This window comes from Heloderma suspectum, chromosome 3 (assembly GCF_057233095.1).
Source record: "Heloderma suspectum isolate Gila_16-S chromosome 3, 16-S_ref, whole genome shotgun sequence".
NCBI classification, from domain to species: Eukaryota; Metazoa; Chordata; class Lepidosauria; order Squamata; family Helodermatidae; genus Heloderma; species Heloderma suspectum.
Genome location: NC_139460.1, coordinates 41,109,957 through 41,134,548, shown reverse-complemented (window position 1 = coordinate 41,134,548; position 24,592 = coordinate 41,109,957). Strand labels below are relative to the sequence as shown.

The window sequence follows — 24,592 nt, the reverse complement described above, 5'->3', positions numbered from 1 at the left end:
GTGGTCTACTCATGTGAACTAAAGTCAGCCCAAGACAGTTCACTGCCTGAGGCAGAATATTTAGATTTTACTCCACCCCCATTCCTGGTGCAGCTTCCCATCATTTTTTTTTTACAATAAATCATGAAGATCAGAATTAAAAATCAATACAATGGTCTGGGAATTCTTTCCTGCAATAGCAATTGTGAATATGCAATGGGGCACGTCCAAAATACATAGCATTTTGTAATTATAGCATTTTGTAATTAGCCAGAGAAAGTGCTATCTGGGCTAAATTTGCTCCAGGGCTCAGACCTCAATCTGTGTGTCTGTAGTCTCTTTCCTTCTCTCTCTTTCTCTGTCTGAAATCTTTCTTCCAACAACCTTCCATTTACCTCAACTATCTGTTCCCTTCCCTGGAGTTGACTTGCCTGCTCTCAACACCCTTCTTCCACCTCTTCTTTTGTCCTTCCATCCCGCTCCACATTTACTTGTTCCCTTGTCTTTGGTCCGCTCCTCACTCTTTATCCACTGCCTAGCTGGCTAGAGAAGGGACTATGAAGACAGCATGCTAGAGCAGCTGGTAAGGGTTCTTTAGGTCAGTGCATTATGTGTAAAGTGGTGGCTGGATTAGGCATATGGCAGTGAATGTAGGAGTGTCTGCCCTCTGGACAGCCTGGGAAGAACAGCCTACCATGCTAGAACTCTAGAAAAACTGATAAGGTTTTTTTTTTAGAGTTGTGCCAACTTTTGAAGAGAGGCCTTACCAACCTCTCTATAAACCTGACACCACACCACAGACTCTTTCTAGCCAGCCAGCCAGCCAGCCAGCCAGCAGAAATGAAGTAAGGAGACAATAGTGTGGGTGGCAGCAGCTGGGAGCAGAAGGTATCACTCTTACTGCTGGCCCAGCTCGGATTGCAGTCATGGTGAGGGGTGGGGGGAGGCTCTAAAATCTGGGACACCCTTAGGTCATCTACTTCATCATCTGGCACATGCTGGGAAGTGAAGACATTTCTCTTTAAGGAAACATTTGACTTTACTATTACTATTTACTATTAAATTTTATTTACTAATTACTAAAGTTTGGCAGGGGGAGGGTTCTGCTGCTTTTAACTTGTTATTGTGCTTTAATATTTATATTTTTAAATATTTTTATATTTTATAAGCTGCTTTCAGCAACTCCTTTTTGGGAAGGGAAACAACTTTGAGTGATTCCTTTTTGGGAGGGAAAAAGTGGGGTAAAAATTACTTTAATGAAATAAATAAATAAAAAACCCACAAATCTTTGCTCACAGAAGCTGATTTGTGATCTTCCACAAATTTTCTCCTTCAACATTACACTGATCTTGTGACCAGTCTGTATCCATGAGTACTTAAATGTGCAAGAGAATAACTACTCTTTGCCAGATTATACCCTGAATAAGTGAATACCCTAAAGTACGCTATGTTACAAAAACATGTAAAGACAGATATTCAACAAGAAAATTGTGTTCTGATCTCCTCAACCCAAACAGCCCACTCCTGTATTGATCTTTCTTATTATAGTTTATTCTCAAGATAGATGCATTCATTTATTTATTTATTGGGAAGATGTAACGCAAATCACAGGCATGATAAATTAGGGAATCTTTTCTATACATGCTTGAATTATTGCAACTCCCAACTTTAAAAATTTTAATCTCCTCTTCTCAGTTTATATGCAAAATCACTGCTTGGTTTATATGAACGCGTAAGTGGAGGCCATTCCAAAATATTCCACAATAGCAAAACCAAAAAATGTGGAATTCTTGGAAGTACAGCATAACTCACAATTTCAGAAAAATAATTCCTTTGACTTAATTCACAGTCATAAAAAAATTAATTCTGTTTCTCCATAAGTGAAATAAAGAACTAAATCTACCACAGTTGAAGAACCTCTGATTCCCAGTCAGCTGGAAATAATCTTATGGTTACCATAAATACGTTACAGAGGCCATGAGATTAACTTTACTGAAGGAAATACTGCACTACTTCCTCAAGCCAAGTACAAGCTCGATTTCAGTCAACAACGTTTTGCAGAAAACAAAAGTAGTATCTCTGATTTCAGTAGAAGAATATTCCTCCCACCCAATACAAATAAAGTAAATTGTTCCATTTTGCACGGCACTGGCAAATCTCAATAGGTTTTGTTTCAGATTTGTAATACAGCCTTCAAATAAAAAGTTGACTGCCCTGGAGGTTCAAAGGACAGTGGTGAAAATGCTACATTATGCCATGTGAAAGACTGCAATGAAAAACTAAAACTACTGTGCATGTTTAAGACTCGTGCCCATCCAAAAAGCTTCATGGTGGCCAACTGAAAGTGTATCCTATATACTCATAGCAAATTCATCCTCTGACTATAGATCCTGATGTAGCCAAAATAGCACCATCCACACTCAAGAAGGAAGTATCAGTAAGCTTGGGAGAATCCAAAGGTTTTCAGAAATACAAAAAACGTTAGAACCCTCCCTAAGTGGAAGGACCCCCCAAAACAGCCCAATGCGGATTCAGTATGCTCAGTGGAATGCTGGTTGACTATGGGGTGAGTACAGAAAAGTGGGGAGAGAGAAGGGATATCCTGGAAAAGGCCATGGCTGGCTGGCTCATTTTGTTGTAGGTCCCACTTGTTTCCAAAGGAATATTCATCTTTACTTGGGATTGAGAGGATGGGGCAGTATGTCTACAACAACTATGGGCAGTTTCAAGAATATAAGATGTTTAATCTGTATGTTTGATTTGCATACTTTGCATGCAGATTTCTCATTAGACAAGTGAAAAAACAAACATTTGTCTTTGCATGGAAGAAAAACTTACAACTACATAAATACTTTATTACAAATATCAGACTACTGAACAGCACACATTGGTTACTTGGCTGTTCACAAGACTGGTCTGAGAGTGACTCAGGCAGGAGACAATGGTCCATCTCCTGATGGAGATTAATTGGATGCTTGTGCTTACTGGTCTTCACTGCCTTCCTATAGGAAGGGAAGGGTATAAATCTTGTTATACCTTTCTGGGCATAACAAGATTTTCTTCTGAAATAACATAGACTATGTGATAAAGAATACCTCCTCCATATACCTTCAAGATTTTTCAGTAAGAGTCCTCATGATACAATCCACATTCAAAATTTGTACATCAAAAGGACAGAGAGAAGCATTATTCATGAGCTGGTATAGCCTTGAGGCTGAGACTGAGCTATGAATCAGAAAGTCCCCAGTTCTGATCTCACCTCTGCCATAAACGTACTAGGTGGTCTTAGGCAAGCCACTTACTCTCAGCCTCAGCCCTCCTCCCATCTGCAATATAGAAACAATAATACTGGCTTCCTTATAGGGCTGTTGTAAGGATTGCAACGAGATAATGCATGTGAAGTACTCTGAACATCTGAAAGCACTATCCAAGTGTTAAGTGTTGTTATCATCAACACTGTCACCACCATCACATATTTTATTTAAATTATTTTAGACACTGGGACTGTTTGGACATCATAGTGGCTTTTAGCGCCAATTTGTGGGTTAATTAACCCAAGAACAAGCCATGGGTTAACTTGGAGTTGTTTAATCCACAAACAACCGCAACTGCCCGGGTTTGGATGTCACAGAAACAATCCCTGAATTTGGCATTTGAGGATTGTGAATGGGAACAGGAAATGGCATAGGGTGTTCATGCATAGAGTGCATCCCCACAATTTGTGGGTTTATTAATTAGTTAACAATTTGTGGGTTAATTAATTATTTCATGAATTGGCACTGAAAGCCACTGTGATGTCCAAACAGTCCCACTGTTACCCATCCTGGCCCTTCAGGGTAAGGTGGGAGGGAAAATAACTAGACAAATAAAATGTTAGGATGATATTTTTATTTCATCAGCTTTTGGGTGCAAACTATCATTATCCAGCAAGCTAAAAATCAAAATTAAATAAAGGAGACAGTGTGGTATAGTGGCTAGAGTGTTGGACTGGGAGCCAGGAGATCTAGGTTCTAGTCCCCACTCAGCCATGGAAGCTCACTGGGTTACTTTGGGCCAGTCACTGACTCTCAGCCCAACCTACCTCACAGGTTGTTGTGAGGCTAAAATGTAGAGGAGGACCATATAAGTCACCTTGGGTTCCTTGTAATAGGAAGAAAGACGGGATATAAATGTAATTAATTAATTAAGGAATTATAATGTACAAAAGAATACCATCAAAATTATATATGTAATTCAGGGTGCAAATTTATGCATGTTTAGAAATAAAAAAAGTCCTACAACTCCTAGCATTCCTCCAGCCAGTCATGCTAGCTGGGGCATGTTGGTAATTGTAGAGCTTTTTTCTGTGTAAACATGAATAGGATTGCACTCTTAATTACAAAGCTATGTAGGCTTGATAGCCATAGAACAGAAAATAATAAATATTGCTCCAGTAGAAAATAATAAATATTGCTACACTCACAACATAAAAGTATTAGGGCAGCCCACTTATTTTTAGGCATAACTTGCATCCTTTAAGCAAGTTTATTTTTTGTATATTAACTTCTGATTTGATGGAATATATTGTAAAACAAATTTCTTCAGAAAGCTTCCTACTGGTGAGATAGCTGAAGAGATTCACAGAGTGTGAATTACTTTGGCAGAGTCAAATAAATTATGCATAGTAAATTGGTTCCATGTCCGTATGTTTCAGATAATGTAGGAAGGATACACTACTATGGTGTTTTGCTAAATCTGCCCAGCTTTGATGAAGTCATACCTTTTGGATATGCTACCACAAATGTGCATATGGAAATGTTACCTTTGTTTATTAGAGAATGACAACATCTTAGCAGACCAAGGAAGCAATTCCCTAAGCACTTACATGCCATTATAACTAGCATGCATTTCAAAAGGACAGGAGAGAGCATTGGTTGATAAAGTGTGTCCTATGAAGCTAGGGAGTTAACAAAACCTCCCAACTAACAAAGGTCTCTTCCACAGTGAACATCTTTATTATCTGTGTTTATGAATTTGTTTTCCTAAACAAAACAGTAGAAGATCCAGAATGTGCAAGGTATTACCTCACAAGTGAAACATTTTTTTTTCTCCTGTCAGTGGAACATGCTACCATACACAGTGGGAATTCCTGGTTTGGGTTTTTTCTAATTAAACGTTTAAAAAGAGAGTGTGTGTTATAAGCAATTCAGGCTGTAATCCTGTAGACTACATGCGCACAGTCCGTAGCCCCCAGACACCTGTTGTGCGGCACTCATGCTCATCTAGGTCACTGGGACGGAAGGAGTGTGAATTCTTTAGAATTCTTTAGGATTCTAAAGAATCCTCCTTCCACCAGTGACCCCGAAGCAGCTAGCATCACTGCTTTCATGCCACTAATGGTGGTGCGGAATCAGTAATGCCTGTTGGGAATGCTGGGAGGGGAGGGGGGTCTAGCCTCTGTCTCCCTCAGTGACCCTGAAGCTTCCTCAACATCACCTCAGTCATCTTGTACAGGATCACTGTACAGGAATGGGGTGAATGAGGTTAAAGCCTCCCTCCCCACTCCCCATATGTGTATGTGTAAATGTGTGTGTGTATGCACACACAATTGAGGGCCCCCAGGGCCTCCACCAACACTGGATATGGACCTTGGAGCTGAAGAGATTGTACACCCCTCCTGTACACCTTACAAGACTGTACACCCCTCCTGTACATTCCCTTACCTGGGAATAAGTTCCACTGAACTCAACAGAATTTACTTCTGAGTACATATGTAAGCATTGCTTGCTCGTCTATGACTGTAATAAAATTGATTGATTGATCTTGATTGATTGATATGTAAGCATTGCACTGTTAAAAATCCACTCAGCTAATTCCAAACTGCTGACAGTTCCAAAACACCTGGCAATAATCCTATTTACCAATCACAATCAAATGAAATATTTTTGAATAGGAAGCCATTTGAGGGTGAATTCACATGACATCCAGAAACTCCATTTAAGTTGCTTTACTTAAAATTAATCCCGTGATTCTGCATATGTGATAACTGACACACGATAAATGTTCAGCATAATTAGGCTTTCATGCCTTATCATCACATGACAATCTTGTCTGAAGCTATCATCACACAAAACAGAAAATAAAGTATATTGCAATACCTTGCTTGCGGCAAGCCATAGCTGGTTCCCACTCCAACACGGGGTAAGCTGTACACAACTTTTTTTACGGTTGCTTGGTCAGGAAAATTGAACATTACAGAGGCTGTAGAACAAATAGAATTGAGAAGTTACAGAACATGTTTTTTGTGTGTGCAAAACCTCAAATATCCCCTCAAAAATCAATACTAAAAATGTATTTTAAGAGGTAATCTGATGACAAGATTACCCTTCCGTAGAACAAAGACTTTTTAAAAGGTGCTTCTGAAATTTGATATACAGAGAGGAATATCATTGTCTTGAAACAAAAAACAAACCCAACCACCCTCAAAGTCCTAATCCAAAATGCTGAGGGATCTGATAGAAGCAAGGGTTTCTCTGTTGACTTTAATATTGGGAAATGTCACACTGAAACAAATGGGAAAGCCTTGCTGATGTGGAGTTCACGTATGCACTTTAACCCCATACACAGAACATGTAAATACTGGATATCTTGCAGGAGAAACAATGTTCTGGAAGAAAGGTACAAATTTAGCTATTCAACCCTGCAGCATATTGAATGGAATTCTTAAAACATGCTTTAAAATTCACAAGAACTGGTATTAAAAAGAGGGATGCTCTGCATATTGACTAGTAATGCTATTTATATGTCAAATATATATTTGCTGGATCTATTTAAAGGGAACATTTACTTGTTTTAGAGAATTGCTTATTTAGGCATAACCATTATTTGTTGAAGTATTACTTCCCGGTGTACACACCACTGATTCTATAATGCAGTAGAGAATTTTCTCCTTAAGAACTTAAGAAGAGCCATGCTGGATCAGACCAAGGGTCCATCTAGACCAGCATTCTGTTCACACAGTGGCCAGCCAGCTGTTAACCGGGAACCCACAAGCAGGAGAATAGTGCATCAGCACCCTCCCACCCATGTTCCCCAGCAACTGGTGCACATAGGCATACTGCCTCTGATACTGGAGGCAGCACATAGCCATCAGGACTAGTAGCCATTGATGGCCTTATCCTCCATGAATTTGTCTAACCCCCTTTTAAAGTCATCCAAAGTGGTGGCCATCACTATGTCTTGTGGTAGCGAATTCCATTGTTTAACTATGCGCTGTGTGAGGAATGACTTCTTTTTACCTGTCCTGAATCTCCCACCAATCAGCTTCATGGGATAACCTCAGGTTCTATTATGATGAGGGAAAAAAATTCTCCCTATCCACATTCTCTACACCATGTGTAATTTTGTACACCTTTATCATGTTTCCCCTTACTTGCCTTTTACAAGTTAACAACCCCAGCTGCTGTAACCTCTCCTCATAGGGGAGTTGCTCCAGCCCCTTGATCATTTTAGTTGCCCTCCTCTGTACTTTTTCCAGCTCTGCAATATCTTTTTTTAGATGTGGTGACCAGAAGTGTACACAATATTCTAAGTGCAGTCGCACCATAGATATGTATAGAGGCAGTATGATATTGGCAGCTTTATTCTCCCTTCATAATTATGACTAACATGGAGTTTGCATTTTTAACAGCAGCTGCACACTGGGTTGACATTTTCATCGAGGCTGACATTTTCAACCCCAAGATCTCTTTCTTGGTCACTCACTGCTAGCTCAGATCCCATCAAGTTATACTTGGTTGGGATTTTTTGCCTCAACATACATCACTTTACACTTGCTTACATTGAACTGCATTTGCCATTTGGATGCCCATTCCCCATCCACTTGGCCACTTCAGTGTTCACTCCTAACTCCAGATAATTTCTAAATAAACTGAAAAGCATTGGTCCTAATACAGATCCCTGTGGGACCCCTCCGCTGGGAGAATTTGCCATTTATTCCTACTCTGTGTTTTCTGTTCTTTAACCACTTACTGATCTATAGGAGGGCCTTTCCTCTTATTCCATGACTGCTAAGTTTGCTCAGGAGTCTTTGGTGAGGAAATTTATCAAAAGCCTTTTGAAAGTCCAAGTAAACAATGTCTACCAGATCACCCCTGTCTACATGTTTACTGACACTCTCAAAGAACTCTAAAAGGTTTGTGAGACAGGACTTACCTTTACAGAAGCCATGTTGATTCTTTTTCAGCAGGGCTTGTCCTTCTATATGCTTACTATTTTTATCTTTAATAATGCTTTCAAGAAACTTACCTAGAGCAGACGTTAAGCTAACCAGCTTGTAATTTACTGGATCCCCCCTAGACCAATTAAAAATTGGTGTGACATTGGCCATCTTCCAGTCCTCTGGTACTGAGGCTGATCTTATGAATATGATGCATATTTTGGTTCATATTTGAGTTCTTTAAGAACTCTAGGATGGATACCATCTGGGCCTGGTGATTTATTTACTTTCAATTTGTCAATAAGGTTGAGAACATCATCTTTTGTCATCACTATTTGCCTCAGTTCCTCAGACTCGCTTCCGGAAAACATCAGTTCAGGCACAGGTATCTTCTGCAGTGAAGACTGATGAGAAGAATTCACCCAACTTCTCTGCAATCTCCTTCAGTACTACTCTGTTTCTGATATATATATATATATATATATATATATATATATATATATATATTTCTTCATTGTTGGCCTTGATGTTGTTAGCGATATGCTCTTCAAAATGTTTTTTTGCATCTCTTATTGTCTGCTTGCATCTCCTTTGTGCAAGCTTGTGATCCCTTTTGTTTTCCTCATTTGGGCAAGACTTCCATTTTCTGAAGGAAGCCTTCTTTTCTCTAATAGCTTCCTTGACACTGCTCATTAACCATGCCGGTGACCTCTTGGATTTGGTGCTACCTTTCCTAACCTGTGGTATACATTTTAGCTGAGCTTCTATTATTGTAGTTTTGAATAACCTCCAAGCATTTTGAAGGGATTTAACCCTCTTGACTCCTCCTTTCAACTTTCTTTTATCAGTTTCCTCATTTTAGAGAAGTTTCCTCTTTTGAAGTCAAATGTGACTGTATTGGACTTCCTGGGCAATTTTCCACTTAAATATATATTAAATCTGATATAGCACTGTGGTCAGTATTTCCAATTGGTTCAGCAACATTTACATCTTGTACTAGATCCTGGGCAACACCACTTAGGATTAAATTGAAGCTCCTTCTTTGATGTATGACTGATAGATGTTCTATATTCACTGGAATATGACATGGCTACATTCATCTGGGGCAGGGGACAGGAAGGGAATCAGTTTACTTGGTGGAAACATTTAGTCTACTTGATGATAGCAGCAACAGTTTTCTTATGAACTGAGAGTTCCAATAGGTACCTCAAACCATTCCAAGGTGGAATTAGGATAGCCTTACAATACAAACCTACTCACATTTACTCAGAAGTAAGTCCCACTGAAATAAGGTCAGTGGGGTTTACTTTCAAATAAGTGAGCATAAGACTGCACCTCTCTAAGATACAGTATATTTCTAAACCTAATAATTTTAAAACATTATGCTGCAATTTAAGTAATGCAGCATATCAAATTCTGGGCCAACATTTACTAAAAAAAAATTACATGGTAAACATACTTCTGTTTGCCATAAACACCTCCAAGGCTGTATTCTGAAGAAGATAACGTCTTGAGAAAACAGCACGAATTTCACTGAACATCCATTTTCCATGAAGGCCTTCTGTATAAGCAAGAACCTACAAAAGAAAAAGAACACTTATTGAAAGCTGATTTTTGTGCTATTAACAAAAGCCAATTTAACTTAGGATGTATTTTCCCATATTCTGAAGAATTTGCATGCTGTGGTGTATTATCTTTCCCAACCTGTTTGATGAGCAATGTGTGGCTGATCACAGCTCTGCAGCTGTGTAGGTATGCATTGAAAAATAGACACATACACACAAGTCACGGATTTCCTTCCTACAAATTGCATCAATATCTTTGCAAGGAAAAAGCAAGGAATGGAAGGAGGAAGAAGAAAAGATGTGTGGGAGGGGGGGAAAGGTGGGTGGAAATGTTGCAGAACAGATTTTGCAGCCTGAAAGCCACTCCCACTGTTATAATAGCACTAGTTCAAAAGTTATAATACCTCTAGACTGGAACACACATTACTTTGTAGCACATGGAAATGGCAAGAACTGACATAGTAGTATGAAAAAAATCAGATTATTGAGTAAGGAATAGCGTCAGGACAATGAGTGCCTTGTTGGAGTCAGACATTATAGAACCAAGATATAATCTTAATGTAGTTTGGCCCTAGGTGTGAAAGGCCAAGCAAGAGGAAATATACAAAAATGTAACATGCAGACTATATTTGATTTTGGCAATTGGAATAGCAGGAAATTGTTATTGTAGCAACTTGCTGGTTTTAAAGGCTACAATGAGATAAAAATAGAATATATAGATACTTTAAAGCAAAATATTTTGTTACTATCAAAAGGCCTTGAAATATTATTAAACCTCAACTTTTGAGTCCGTTTTTTTTAGCTTCCTACTTTTTAGGAAGTAACTAATGATATGAGTTAATATCTGAGGCTACAATCCTGAGCACACTTCCTAGAGTGTCATCGAACTCTATGGGACTTAATTGAGTCCTCTATTACCTCCCATTGCCATTTCTGTTGCCCTCTATACCTGGAGGGCAACTTTCTGAGCGTGGGAATACCTGTATCCATGGAAGCTCCCCACACAGTTTTGAATGCTGGAAATTCACATTCAAAACAGCAAGGATTGACCCCACAGATACAGGAGGCTCTCCCCTTCAGAAAGTCAGCCTCCACAGGCAGAGGGCGATAGAAACAGCAACAGAGGGGGGCTTACATGCCCCCCCTCACGTATTTGGTCTATACAATTCCCTAAGGCTTTAATAGGGATGCACAGTTGTTCACATTAAATGAATACTTGATTTTTTAAAAAAGTTTTTTAAAAACATAGTCATGTTCTTATTTACAATCTGAAGTATATTTCAGAAAGGAAACTACTATGAATGAGATTCTAGGATTTTTTATGGAGGGCATTTCTGTTAAACCCTAGAAGGTGGCTGAACAGAAAAACACGGGGAATTATTGTGATCTTCTATTTTTGTGAATTCGCTCCAAGTCTAACAGGAAACAGTTGCAGTCATCAGTGAATGACTTAATTCTTCTAGTTCAATGGTACTTGATGCTGGTGATGATGCATTTTTTTAGAGGAATGTTGGAGTTTCAAAATGTTTGCAGATGGAACAGCTCCCCCTCCCTTCTTTTTTCATTACTCAGATGGAAATAAAAAAAACTACTTCAATTGTCATGAATGCTTTCAAGCCAGTTGCCAGAAAAACAAGGAGCAATCTGTCCTTCAGCTGGTTGTTTTTACACTGTGAATATACAAATTTTGTGCTGAGTTCTGCCCCTGATGAATCCATCCCAAAACTTCTGGGCTCTATCTCCAGACAAACTCTATGTTCTGTCCTTGACCCAGAAGGCCTAACCCACAATTAAGAACCAACATTTTTATTTGGCAGCCTTTATTTTCATATACATGTATAAAGCGTAGCACTGGAACAGAGCCTACTGCTGCAGTTAGCTTGACCTACTATCTTAAAGGTTGATATTGTGGGTGTTCAGAACAGAGAAAAGGAGTAGGGGAAAAGCATGGAAGCTAGTCATACATCCCTACACTCAACTTAGTGTATCAACAACCCTAACTGGCTAACAACCACCGAACTCTGGTGCAAAGCTTACATGCATAGGTAGAAAGACCAAAGGGTCTACAAGGATCTCTTCTATTTGAGATTGGTCATTCCTTATACAGTTTAACTATCTGCACATCACGTAGAACATGTCTTGTACTAAAGCCTCCAGGTAATGATGAATTTACTAGATATATTCCAATGATTGGAAGAATATATATATATATATATATATATATATATATATAGACACACACAGGCACAGACACTTCACTGTTGTTTGATCAATGCAGCTTATTCCAGAATGAACTTTCCTGATTGAACATCTAGCTACTAGATCTTGCAAGGCCTTTGTTTGCCAGATTAAGGAGATTTCCAGCATCAGATGTCTTCTCCTCTGTGTGTAATTGCACACTGATCAAGTCACCTCACTGTATGCTTTGATAGCCTTTTAGTGTTTCCTTTGATATATGACAACTTAATACCATATACCTTTATGTAAAACTTAAGTTAATCAAAAATAATAACCCTTGCAGTTATACCAGTTTCTGTATACGGTATTTTTGTTAATGCGAAGTATACAATATGCTTAGAGGAAATTAGACACAAATTGATAGATTTTAAATGCAAAGAATATGGGTCTAAGAGCTTGGACTTATTGGGCAGTATAGAAATAAATAAATAAATAAATAAATAAAGTAAGTGTATAATATTTTGGGTGTCTTAGCAGCAAAATACTCTTAGACGTTTTCTTCAAAATAAGTTATGTTAGAAGGGAAACTTACCTATCATGCAAAGTGGGCCATATAAGTAATTTGTTCTAGATACAGATTTAAGCGAATACAAAATACAACATATCTGAAAAGCTATGAAGGAAAAAGCCATAAATATTAACAACAAAGAAGTGCGAGTCTGTAGATCCAGAATCAAAACGGGATGTATATTCTTTCTATATATGAAGTTTATGTGAAATAGCATTTTTGGTCATAAAGGGAAATACATACGTTCACACACAACACAACAGCTCACTGTGGCTTAATTTACCCATGGGGGCTGTTGCATCATGCTGGGGGCTCTCGCATTGCGCCATTTCCACAGGCACCTATCTTGTCATGTTGTGCAATCCCAGGTAGCCGTTGTTGTTTGAGAGTGAGAAAACCCTCAAATAACCCATGGCTTGTTTTATGGTTATTTGAGGGGTGTCTAACCCTCAAACAATCCATGCTGCCTACGTTCTCATGATGCAAGCTATGGCAAGCTGGGCACCCGTGGAGCACCGCGCAAAGATGCTGCCAATGAGCACCTGGCACACTGTAATGGCCCCTGCTGGTAAATGGAGCTATGGAGGGTTGTTGTGTCATGCAAACCAGGTCTTTATTTAAGACAGCGAAATATAATTAAATAACCACTTGAGATCTGATTGCCACTGTTGGAGTCAGGATGGGATTTTCCCCAGGCCAAATTAACAGTGAATCTCACTTGCTTTCTGTTTTGTACAGCAGTGTTATGGCATGAAAGTGAGCCATTTTTCCAGTGAACAGCTTTTTTTTTTCATAGAACAGAGTTGGAGGGGGGATTGTACACCATCTAATCCAATCCCCTACTTGAAGCAGGAAATCCAGAGCTAGAGCATCCCCACTGTAGATGGCTGCCGAGAGTCTCTGCTTGAAGACTTCCAGCTAGGAACAGCCCACCAGTCCCCTAGGTAATTGATTCCATTGTTGAACAGCTCTTACCATTAAGAGGTTTCTTCTAATGTTCAACCCAAATCTACATTCCTGTAACTTAGAGCTATTAGATCTGGTCCTGTCCTCTGGGGCAGTAGAGAAGAAGTCTTTGACCTCTTCTATGTGAGAACCCTTCAGGTATTGGAAAGGTGCTATCATGTCCCTGCTCAGTCTTCTCTTCTCCAGTCTAAACATTCCCAGTTCCTTCCATACAACTTGTTTTCCATACCCCTGACCATCTTTGTTATCTTCCTCTGACTTTCCTCTGACCATCTTTGTTCCAGTTTGTCTACAGCCTTGTTAAAATGCAGTGGCCAGGACAGAACATAGGGTTGTATCCAATGTTAGTCTAACTTAAGTCTCATTCATTTCAATGGATCTACTCTAAGTACGAATAACATTGGATACAACCCACAGTGTTCCAGATGAGGCCTGAGAGTAGTGCAGAATTAAGTAAAATGATTACTTCACATGATTTGGAAACGATGGTGCTATTAATGCAGCCTAAAATTGCATTAGCCGTTTTTGTAGATGCATCAAACTGCTGCCTCCTGTTCAGTTTGTGATTGACTACAATCCCAAGATGCTTTTCACATGCCAGGCATCCCACATCCCATATCTGTGCATTCCCTCACTACATGCAGAACTTTGCATTTGGCTCTTTGAATTAAATTTTATGAGTTTTCCATTCTTTCAAGCTCATTTTTAATGTTATTCCTGTCTTAGGTATCCCTCCCAGTTCTGTATCATATGCAAATTTGATAAGGAGTTCCTTCACCTCGTCACTTAAGACATTGATAAAAGTGTGGAAGACTACTGGGCCCAGGACAGAGCCCTTTGGCTCCACTCTCTCCAGTTTGATGGGTAACTACTGATGAGCACTCATTGAGCCTTTCTACATGAGGCATTTATTGTGAGCTCATGATTCCTCATGCACAGTAGTTTGTGGGTACTTTACATGACATTGTCATCCTCCAGGGCTTCTCCCGTTCTTTGCAACCATTTTAGCGTGTGTGTGTGTGTGTGTGTGTGTCTAACAAGGAATGTCTGGTAAATCTGTGAATGGCAGCATGAAACCCTAGCATATTTGTGCAATTACACTGTACCACAGTGCCACTTAGTGGTTGTGTAATGGAACATATAGAAAGGCAGAGAAAGAAAATCCCTGGGAAAAAAGCATGTATAAAGGAGCTGAGCTTAATCCCCCAAAGAATCTGGAAGCAGAAGCCCCGGTAAAGTGGTAGGTTAAAAGCTTTCTGTAGAAAACCCCACTTAGTAAGGTTTTGGAAGTAGCTGTGAATATGCCTGATAGTATTATCATCTAGCCCAAATTTAACAAGTTTGCTGACCAAAATATCATGGGGGACTTTTTTCAAGTGCTTTGATGAAATCAAGATAAATTACATCCACAGCATTCTCACAATCCTCTACGCTAGTAACCTAATCTAAAAAAAAGATAAGAAAAAAAGATTAGTCTGGCAGGATTTATTTCTGACAAACTGATGCTGGTTCCTACTAACCACTGCATTGTTATCAAGATACTTACAAACTGATACTCTTCAAGTATCTTCCCCAGTATTGAAGTCAGACTGACCTTTTCCCCTTTTTGAAAATTGGGATATCTGCTCATCTCCAGTCCTTCACCACCTCTTCTGTAGAACAGGTGTAGGCAGAAGGTAGATCTCCAGATGTTTTGGACTTCAGCTCCCAGAAGCCCCTGACAGCATGGCCAGTGGTCTGCTCTAGGATTTCTCAAAGCTGATATACAGAGGTTCTGAGAGCACATAAGCAAGTTCCTTTATTACCCTAGGATACCATTCATCTGGCCCTGAAGACTTGAACTCATTTATGGTAGCTAGGTATTTCCTGACCAACTTCTTATCAATCTCAACTCCAAACCTGGTATTCTACTTATGTGAGGTTGAAGTCTTTGGGGAGAAGATGGAGGTAAAATAGGCGTTGAGCAGGTCCTCTTTCTCATTGACATTCATTAACATATCACTACATTTTCCTTACTAAGTCTTCTACTTAGTTACTTCAAACATACTTGAAAAAGCCCCTTTTCTTGTTCTTAGCATCCTTTGCCAGCCTCAGCTTGTTCTGAGCTTTAGCTTTCCTGACATTGTCCCTACATGTCTGGGCTACTTGTATGTAGTAATCCTTGGTTACCTTTGCTTCCCTCCATTTCTTCTTCATGTCCTTTTCCTTTTCAGCTCATCACTAAGCTTTTTTGTGCTCCCACCTTGGCTTTTTTAGATGTTTCCCACTTTGCTTTCTCATTGGAGTTATTTGTGGTTGTACCTTTAAGTAATTCCTTCTTCAGGAACTCCTAACCACTTTTCCTTGCTAGTATATCCAGCCATGGAATCCTACCTAGTATATCTCTAAGCTTATTAAAATCAGCTTTCTTAAAATTCAAAGTGCATATTTGACTATGCTCACCTTTAGCTTTACATGAGATCATGCCTTTCAGAATTACATATCCACTCCCCCACCCCCAAATTTCTACTACTTTAATCTCACTGTCTGCTATTGGTTCAGATGAAGTCAATCCCCTCATCACTTCCTCTGCCTTCTGAAAGCAGAAGTTGTCAGCAAGTCATGCCAGGACTTTGTTGGAGATACCATGGTTATTGGAGTGTGTCTCCCAGGAGATGCCATGATGGTGAAAGTCCCTCCTTCCCCATTACTACTAGTTCTTTCTTTCTTTCTTTCTTTCTTTCTTTCTTTCCTGAAACCTCTGTAATTTGTTTCAGGAAAACACCATCTACATCCTCTCCTTGGTTTGGCAATCTGTAGTAGACTCTTACCACAATGTGCCTTTTTTTTTTTTAATTTCTCCACTCTTTTTACCCTGACCATTTCCACAGGGCTATCAGGTTCACTCTCTTGAACTGCTATGCAGGTGTACACATTCTCTACACCCTCTCCCTTTTTGTTATATCCTTCAATTGCTACACTCCAAACATGTGAGTTGTTGTTCCACTAAGTCTTTCAAGTTGTATTTATCTTAATTGTTCTTCTCCCATAGTTGTGGCACATTTAGCTGGAATTGCAAAGATTGGGCAGTATCCTACACTGCTCCCGTGCTAGCGGAATGAACTGCTAGTGCAACAGGAACTAGTGATTCCTGAAACAACTGGAAAAGAGCAGCAATGCTTGTTTCCAGAATGGGGCAGGTCAGTGGAGGTCACAAAAGGGAGCATTTCTGCTCATTTCCAAAATTATTTCAGGAACCTCTAGTCCCTGTTGTAGAAGTGGTCCATTTCTCTGGAGCAACAGAACCAGGGGAGGTGTATCAGCAGTATTGGATACTGCCTATTGATTAGTAGGAGATGGGTGAATAAATGGTTCTACTTTCTGGGCAAAGATTAAATTATATGATCTTAAGTTACATCAAACAATATGAGCTAGTGCAGATGTAACACTGCTTTCCTCTTAACCATACTTAAGAAATTGCAACACCCCAGGAACACATGCTTCTTCTTTTGACTGAATTCTTGACTGAATTCTTCCCTTAACTAAGGAAGAATGAAGCAATTAAGGGTGCAATCCTATCAAGATAGGCGGTCGCCTCTGAATTCGGAGGCGGCCACCTATCCAAAGCAAGCCAGGAGAGGCACAGGGGGATCATTCCCTCTGCGCCTCTCCTGCCCTGCTATTTTCCACTAGACAGCCATTTTCAGCTGTCTAGCTGCGGGGGGGGGGGGGGAACCAGGAGAGGAGGCTGCTGTACGACACATCCAATGTGTCATACATGCTCTCCCAACCCCGGAACGCCCCTTTTCAGTCACTCCACGCTCCTCTTCCAAGCGTGGAGGATGGGGCATCTCCGCACTGCCTCCAAGGCAGCACGGAAGTGGGGGGAGATCGGTTTTCAGGGAATCGACCTCGGAGTGCAGGTTCCGAGGTAGGTTCCTGGAAAACAGTATATACTATGGCCCTCTAGACAGTGTCTAGTGGCCATAGGATTGCTCTCTAAGGAAGCCATTGGAACTGACCTTAATGATCATTCATGGTAAGCTCCTTCATCACGGATCTCAAAGATACTTTAAACAGCTTGGAAAAGCAATTCCTACGACACTGAGGATACTGAGATAATATGAGAAGAGATTCCTAAAGTATACAGGATGGGATAGATATTTCTGTATATAAACTATTACTGATGAACTGTTGTTGAGTCTGAAATTCAACTGCATTTGAATACTCTGATTTAAGTATGAATGACAAGCAAAGACACACAATAAATTACAGGGAATATTGGGATAACTAGATGGAAGAGGGAGACTCTTCATCCCTTGTTTTCCTTTCACTCCTTCTTGAGGTAGGTCTCTCTCTGCAAATCAACTGCATGGAAGTAGGAAATACCACCTCAACAGTACTTGGTCCATTTCACTTTTCAAGTCATGCCCATGGAGATGGCTAACAAAAGGACCTGGTGTTCCCAGAAGCCTGCTTCACTTGAGGGGAAAGAGCACCTTCATTTTGTGACATTATTGTATTACTCCTCCCACTGTCCTGCTTAGTCCAGGTAAGGGCAGCCTATAGGGCAAAACCATATTGCAAGGTCCAAAGGCAGGCTGAGGTCAGAAACAAAGTGTTACAGTCAGGAAGAGAGGCAGTTCAAAACAGGGTCTAAGGCAAAGCTGAGGTCAAGCATGGGTGAGCAGTCTAAAACAAGCACAGTCCAAAAGAAACACAGCTCAAGGAGCAGGGACTTAGCAGGAGTCCTCAGGTCAGTAGCATGAGAGATCAGCCCAAACAAGAAGACAGGTCAGGAAAGCTAGGTTGCAAGGTACTGGGAGCTGAAAGAAGGATGCTGTTCCAGCAGCTAGCAGGTCTTAACAGTAGCTGGAGCTTCCAGAGCCCCACCTTGGACTTAGCTGCGGCAGGTCAGAGGCTTCTGAAAGAAGGTCCCTCATGAGGAGCCTTCCTTTGCAAATGAGCACTCCTCCTCTCAGGGGTTCATCTGCCCTGCCTCTTGAGCCCCTGCCCTCTCAGGGCCTAGGTGGTTGCTGAGCCTCTGTCTCAGAGGCACAGCTCCCCACCTCTTGTGATCATGGACCCACAGCCATCTCCTCTGAGGGCTCAGGTTCTTCCTGGTCTTCTGGCATGGGCTGCTCCTCAGTGTTGTTCATTTCTGGGAGTTCTAACTCTTCTGAGCAGAATTCCATCAACGAGGGTGTGATAGCTACTAGAATATAACTTTATTTCTCTGAATGCTTCCACAAGAGGGTAGCAAACCTCAAATTCAGCAGCTGAAGGAGGGGGTGCGTGCGCACGCACATATGCACACAGAGTTAGTGGATACAGAATGCTAAATGTCGTGTCAGAATGCTGACAGAAAACCAAGGGATAGGTGGAATGGAGTATCCTGAAAGGAAGCATGGCTGGCTGGCACACTGAACAGGAACACTCCACATTGCAGCATATTGTTTCAGGTTCCACTTGTGATGTCTATTATCATCAAATAATACATTACAATATTACAGTTCTTACAAATCCATTGTAAGCCTTTCAGGGGGTAGGGTGGTTTACAAATATGAATAAATGTATTAATAAATAGCATGGCTATAGGTCTCTTTATTTGTACTCATGTTTGAGTATCCCGCTACAAAGACAAACAATAATAAGCACCGTCTTACGTACCGCTAGTCCTAACCATTGTTTCCCATTTCCCTCTTTTGTGGCTTCTGACAGAACTGTGTGCCCTCCATATCTTGAGGGTTGGGTTGTGCATGTTATAAGCAACTTTGAAAGTTAAGACCCAAGAACTAAAGCAGCCACATTTGGGTTCCTTTGGGTCTTATCTAAATTTCCACACATGGTCATAGTTAATATTAGAAACTGAATAATTCAGCCAAGGCAATGAAATAAAAATGATTATTAGAATGAAGACAGACTTCTTTCAATGTCTGCAATCTGTTAAAGAGCTTGCATTCCTTCCTCTCCAACTATTATTAGTCAATATCAGTCTCATTGTTGATTGCCATTCCCCTGTGGCTGTTCTCTGCCTCTACACTGTTGGCAAACAAGGATACTCTGTGCATATGTCTAAAGATGGTTTTCTTAACTGATATACACATCCTCAAATAAACTAGTATTCACACACTTGCATGGGGAAAAATGCTTAAGTCCAAGCTAAAAATAACTGTAATATCTAATCTTTAACTTTTTAGCATCAGGCTAGGTTGCTTTCATAGAAATCTTACAGCAAAAATCCAGCACATGCCAGATGACAATTGCAAACTAATCCCTCTCCTGCTTTCTATTTCTTTTTATGAACTGCAAAGCAAGGTCCAAGAGACTGCCTCTGATGCATCTCAAGTCCAATACATGCCTTTCAGACCTAATCAAGAGGGTGTAAAAATGCATATAGAAAGATGAAAGTGCCTTTGCCTTTGTAACATATGGCAAAAAAGCAGGAAAAGGCTGAAAGAGATGTTCCATAGGGGAAGGTTAAGTCTGATGCTAATGCTTATTTAAAATGGTGACAGTCTGGAGTAGTGAAGCCTTGCTGGGCTGCTTTAATTTCTCTCTGGAATAGCTCTCTCCCAACCTTCTGCAGCACATCAAAGTCTCTGGAGCTCAATTAAAATTGGATTATATTGAAATGCTCTATCTATGGGACTGTGTGCTCACTAACACTTTTCTTTCGGTAATACTCCAGATGACAGTTGCCCATCCCAATTTAAACAGTTGTCATAGAGACCACAAACTAAAGCAGCGGTAACTAACAATACAAAGGAAAGGTAAGTGCTCAGATTTCTGTGAATGAAGGGGTTGGCTTTCAGCTGCATTGGACAGAACACAAGCCGTTAAATGCAGCTAACATAAAAGGCTGTAATATGCCAAGCAGCTTGGCGCAAAGAAGCAAAGTAAATGATTCCAGTAAAGAATTTCATTTGTGTCTTGATAGCAACCCTGTAATTAGACAAGCATTTTGCATGTGGCCATTCTTTCACTACTTAAAATATCCAAAATTAATAGGCTCTCTCTAAGGATCAGTACTGAAGGTAATATACAGACAATAGCCAGCATTCAGTAAATTGAACAAGTCAATAATTACTTTCTAATTACCAGTTTAACATGATTGGAATAATTACTAGGCACAGTATTTCAATAAGGGATTATTCAGTTATTTAATGAATATAGAAATGGGAATGTTTTTATACAATTGCATGAAAACTGTGATATAAGGGAGATTAGATCCATTTATATAATTGTATTAGTAAAATGTCCACTGAGAAAACAGAGGCATTTGCCATATACTTATTTTATTTATCTGAAATTATGTCCTGTCCTATTTCATAGGCTCAGGTCAAATTACTATGTTATTCAACATAAGATAATGTTCATGACATGCAATAATTATCCACGGAATAGACTGGGCTATAAATCTGATTACGAAATCATACATTTTAAAATAACCCATTTAAATGGGCACCATGACCAGTCCTAAATAATTATTAAACAATAATCTTGTGTAATTTTATTATATTGCCTCAATTTTTTTTTTTTAACCCAGTTCTGGCACTTTTCAAGAAAGCGAAATGTTTTTATGAAGACAGCTTTTATTTCTGGCAGCACCACAGCACAATACATTTGACAGCGTAGATTGCTAGTAATGATATCATGTACTCATGTAAATGGCATGTTTCTGGCACCATAAAAACTCTCGACTTTTCTTGTAATTGGCTTACTGAGAGTCCCAAGGTTTTCTTCCCCTTGTCATTGTGCTGATCACCATGGAAATGAACAATTATTGTTAGTTTACTGTATGGCTCTATTTTTCTTTAAAGCCCTGGGTAAGCATGCTCCATGCTCTCTTGGGGGAGTCTGTGCTAGGATTTTGAAGCAGCAACAAGGCAGAGAGCACAAAGTGCAGGCCAAAGGGGAGGGAAACAAAAATGTGTCAGAAAAATCTAAAAAGTGCACAGATCAAAATTTGTCAAAACAAGTACTAGGCTTAAACCAACAAGAAAAGCCCCTACAGCTTGGGTCTTGACAAACCATGGCCTTTTTATTTATTTTATTTTATTTTAAGCCCAGCTGTAGAAAACACCATCTAATGAACCTGTCTGGGGCTGCTGTCCCCATCCTGTCAGGCATGTCAGGAAATGACAAGCACTGGGGACAGGCCGCCGCCAGTCATAGACAGGCCTGCCAGCTGGAGAGTTCAGCCCCAATCTAATCACACCACCAGAAAATAACTTTTCATGCTTTCAGTCTGAAAAGATGGGTTCAAGACAAGTGAGAGAGAGAGAGAGAGAGAGAGAGACTGAAACAATGCTATTTTGTTCAATTACGCATTGTTCTCCAGACAGACATTTTAAAAGAAGTCATCAGTAAATATATTTCATGGTAATTCATATTAACAGGGCCTTGAACAATCTTTTCTAAGATAACTGCAGAGGTGGACCAACATAATAAACCATATCCACCTATCTGGTCTACACAAATAAATGGCTACTGATTCTAAAGTAATAAAAATGGAAGTTCTATTGTATAATATTTTAACACTGTCACAGAAAATAAATTTTAATTATGATTTATATGAAGTCACATATTGTTTTACACCAACTTGCTTTTTGAATGCATTGCATCTACAGATCCATTAATTAATTATGCCAGAGCATATAGCCTCTATCACACTTCAAGGAAGCTTCCCTATGGCAAATGAACGTTTTGGCTAAGAAGAACTGTAAAATCCCTCCCTTCCCTGATCCTCATTAGTTCATATAATCTACAAGGCCACATATCCAAAAATCAGTAGAAAACAGTAACCTTCTGAAGACATGAACAAGTATAACAAACAATGCAACGGAAGTATACATTACAAAGGAAATACAAACAGAAATGCTTCCTAGGACAAAACCCCAAATGCTGCATGAAGATAATGCTGCATGAAGATTATGCTGTACCAGACAAAGCTGCTAGCAAGCAACAGTCTTGCAAACTCTTCCAATGTAATTAAGAAATTATGTTGCGAGAATTTTGAGCCTGGCTTATCAAAAACACAGGCACTAAATACTACCAGATCAACATTCACCATACCACCCTAATTTGGCCTCCAGTGCATATGTACAGTGTTTAGGCATATAAGCTTTACTTAGTTTAATCAGGGCCAAAACAGATGCATTCTGTGACTGGATCTCCCAAATTTGCTTTCTTTAAAAGCTGCTATGGAGAGGGGGTTTTGATTGGAGCATTGGTGCTTGAAGTAGGGGTGTCTGAGCGTTTCCTTAACACCTTTTGCCCCAATTGAAATTGCTCCCTTCCCACACTGCTATTAGCTCTGCTGGGGGTCTGGGCAGGTTGGAATACAGGTATGATATTAGTATATATCTTTTCCCCCAAGGAGCTTTGAGGGAGGGGTGTTTTACGTTCAGGTTGTTTTCATTCTGGTGTGTTACTGTAATACGGAAAGAAACATTTTAAAATAAATAAATGACTCTTCTTTTCCACAGTAACATAGCTTTTGTTTATTGAATTGTAAGTTATTTTATGCTTCCTTCAATAACCTATATAGCTTCAGACCCTAGGACATGGAATATTAACATGAATAAATTCTATCATATCCATCTTAAACAATCAAATACATTTTTTCTTACAGAATCCTTCTATCATTCATTGCACATAATTATGCTCCAAGACCTAGTTACTAAAAGGGGATGGTGATAAATGTGCCTCATCAGTGGGTTTCATAACTATATGCTGTCAGCAGGAGGATGCAATACATTAGAGAATCCTAGTTTCCTTTTTAGATTTAGGAGGGAAGCATACCATACTTGGTTTGACTCTCTTTTTTCTCCCCTTCCCTTTTTGATACATTTTGCCTATACCACCTCCAAATATGTTCATGTTCCTCCCCAAAATAACTTTATTTTATTTTTTTACTACAAGTATTTTATATCTCTCAGATGGTCAGTTATACTGGTCAGGATATAGGTTAATTAACATATAGTGGAATGTTCCTAATGATAAATGCAGGCTCTCCACCAGGGACAGAAACTTTGCAAAATAAATGTAAACAAATTGTCCAAATTAAAAGCAGAATATTGGCTGAGATCCTGAGTTTTTCCCCACTGGTGGAAGCATCCCCTGGGTGGAGGTCCATTCATGGATGCTCCTCCCACAAGAAGTAAGGGTGACTCTCACCAATTCTTCCTTCCTCCTGCAGCTTCTTGTACTCCCACAAATCTGTTCCAGAGAGCTGGAGGATCCTCTGGAAGGGGGGGGGGGGCAGGTACAGGAAAAAAGGAGAATTGGGTGAAAATTGCCTCCACACCTTTCTGCCAGTGCGATCTTGTAGTTTAGCCAGATTGACACTTTTGCTACAAGAACAACAGAGAGATTATCTCTAATACAGGACTGATTGTCTGCCAACCTTCAAGTAGTGGATGTAAAACTTGGACCCCTCAAGAAACAGCTCAAATTAAACAAGAATAGCTAAGGGGAGGGGGAGTCCTGTCTCATCAACTTTTCGAGTTATCTGAGAATGTCAACAAACATGTGGAGAGGATTGGTCTGGTGGCAGACATTATAGGTTAGAGCCAGACTTGGTCATACTTAGATTAGACCCATTGAAATCAATGAGACTCTAAGTATGACTAAGACAGGATCTAACCCTCTATACTTGAACTTCCAAAACGTTTTTGAGAAAGTCCTTCACCAAAGGGTCCTGAGTAATTCTGATCAGTCCTCCTATAGTAAACCACAGGAAGCAGAGGCTAGGGTAGCTGCCAGTTCTCACAATGAAGAGTACGCAGTGGGGTGTCAGACAGATCTGTATTGGGAATTTGGGATTGGTGTTATTTAAGTTACTCATAAATGATCTGGAGTCAGGAATGAGCAGTGAGATGGTCAAGTTTGGGGATGGAACCCTTGTGAAAACGCAAGACAGATAGTATTATAATGCCCTTATAGAAATCTATGATGTAGTCACATTTGAAATATTGTGTACAGGTCTGGATGTCCCATCTGAAAAAGGATATCATACCTGAAAAGGTGCAGAATGGGCAGCCAAAATTATCAAGGAGTTAAAAGTACCTTACATATGAGGAAAGAATAAAGTATTTGGGACATTTTAGTTTTGGGGAAAAAAGACTAAAGGGACCTGTGACAGATGTTTATAAA

General features: G+C 39.8%; 1 protein-coding gene across 2 annotated transcripts in view; it reads right to left on the bottom strand.

Annotated features, from left to right (window-relative positions):
- NBEA (neurobeachin) overlaps positions 1-24,592 on the bottom strand; it is a 595,906-nt gene that overhangs the window by 145,242 nt on the left and 426,072 nt on the right. For both annotated transcript variants that reach the window (XM_084843013.1, XM_084843014.1), the window contains 2 exons: positions 9,636-9,753; positions 6,117-6,219 (listed from right to left, as the gene is read on the bottom strand). In XM_084843013.1, coding sequence (XP_084699139.1) covers positions 6,117-6,219; positions 9,636-9,753 — 221 coding nt within the window. The remainder of the gene's footprint in view (positions 1-6,116; positions 6,220-9,635; positions 9,754-24,592) is intronic.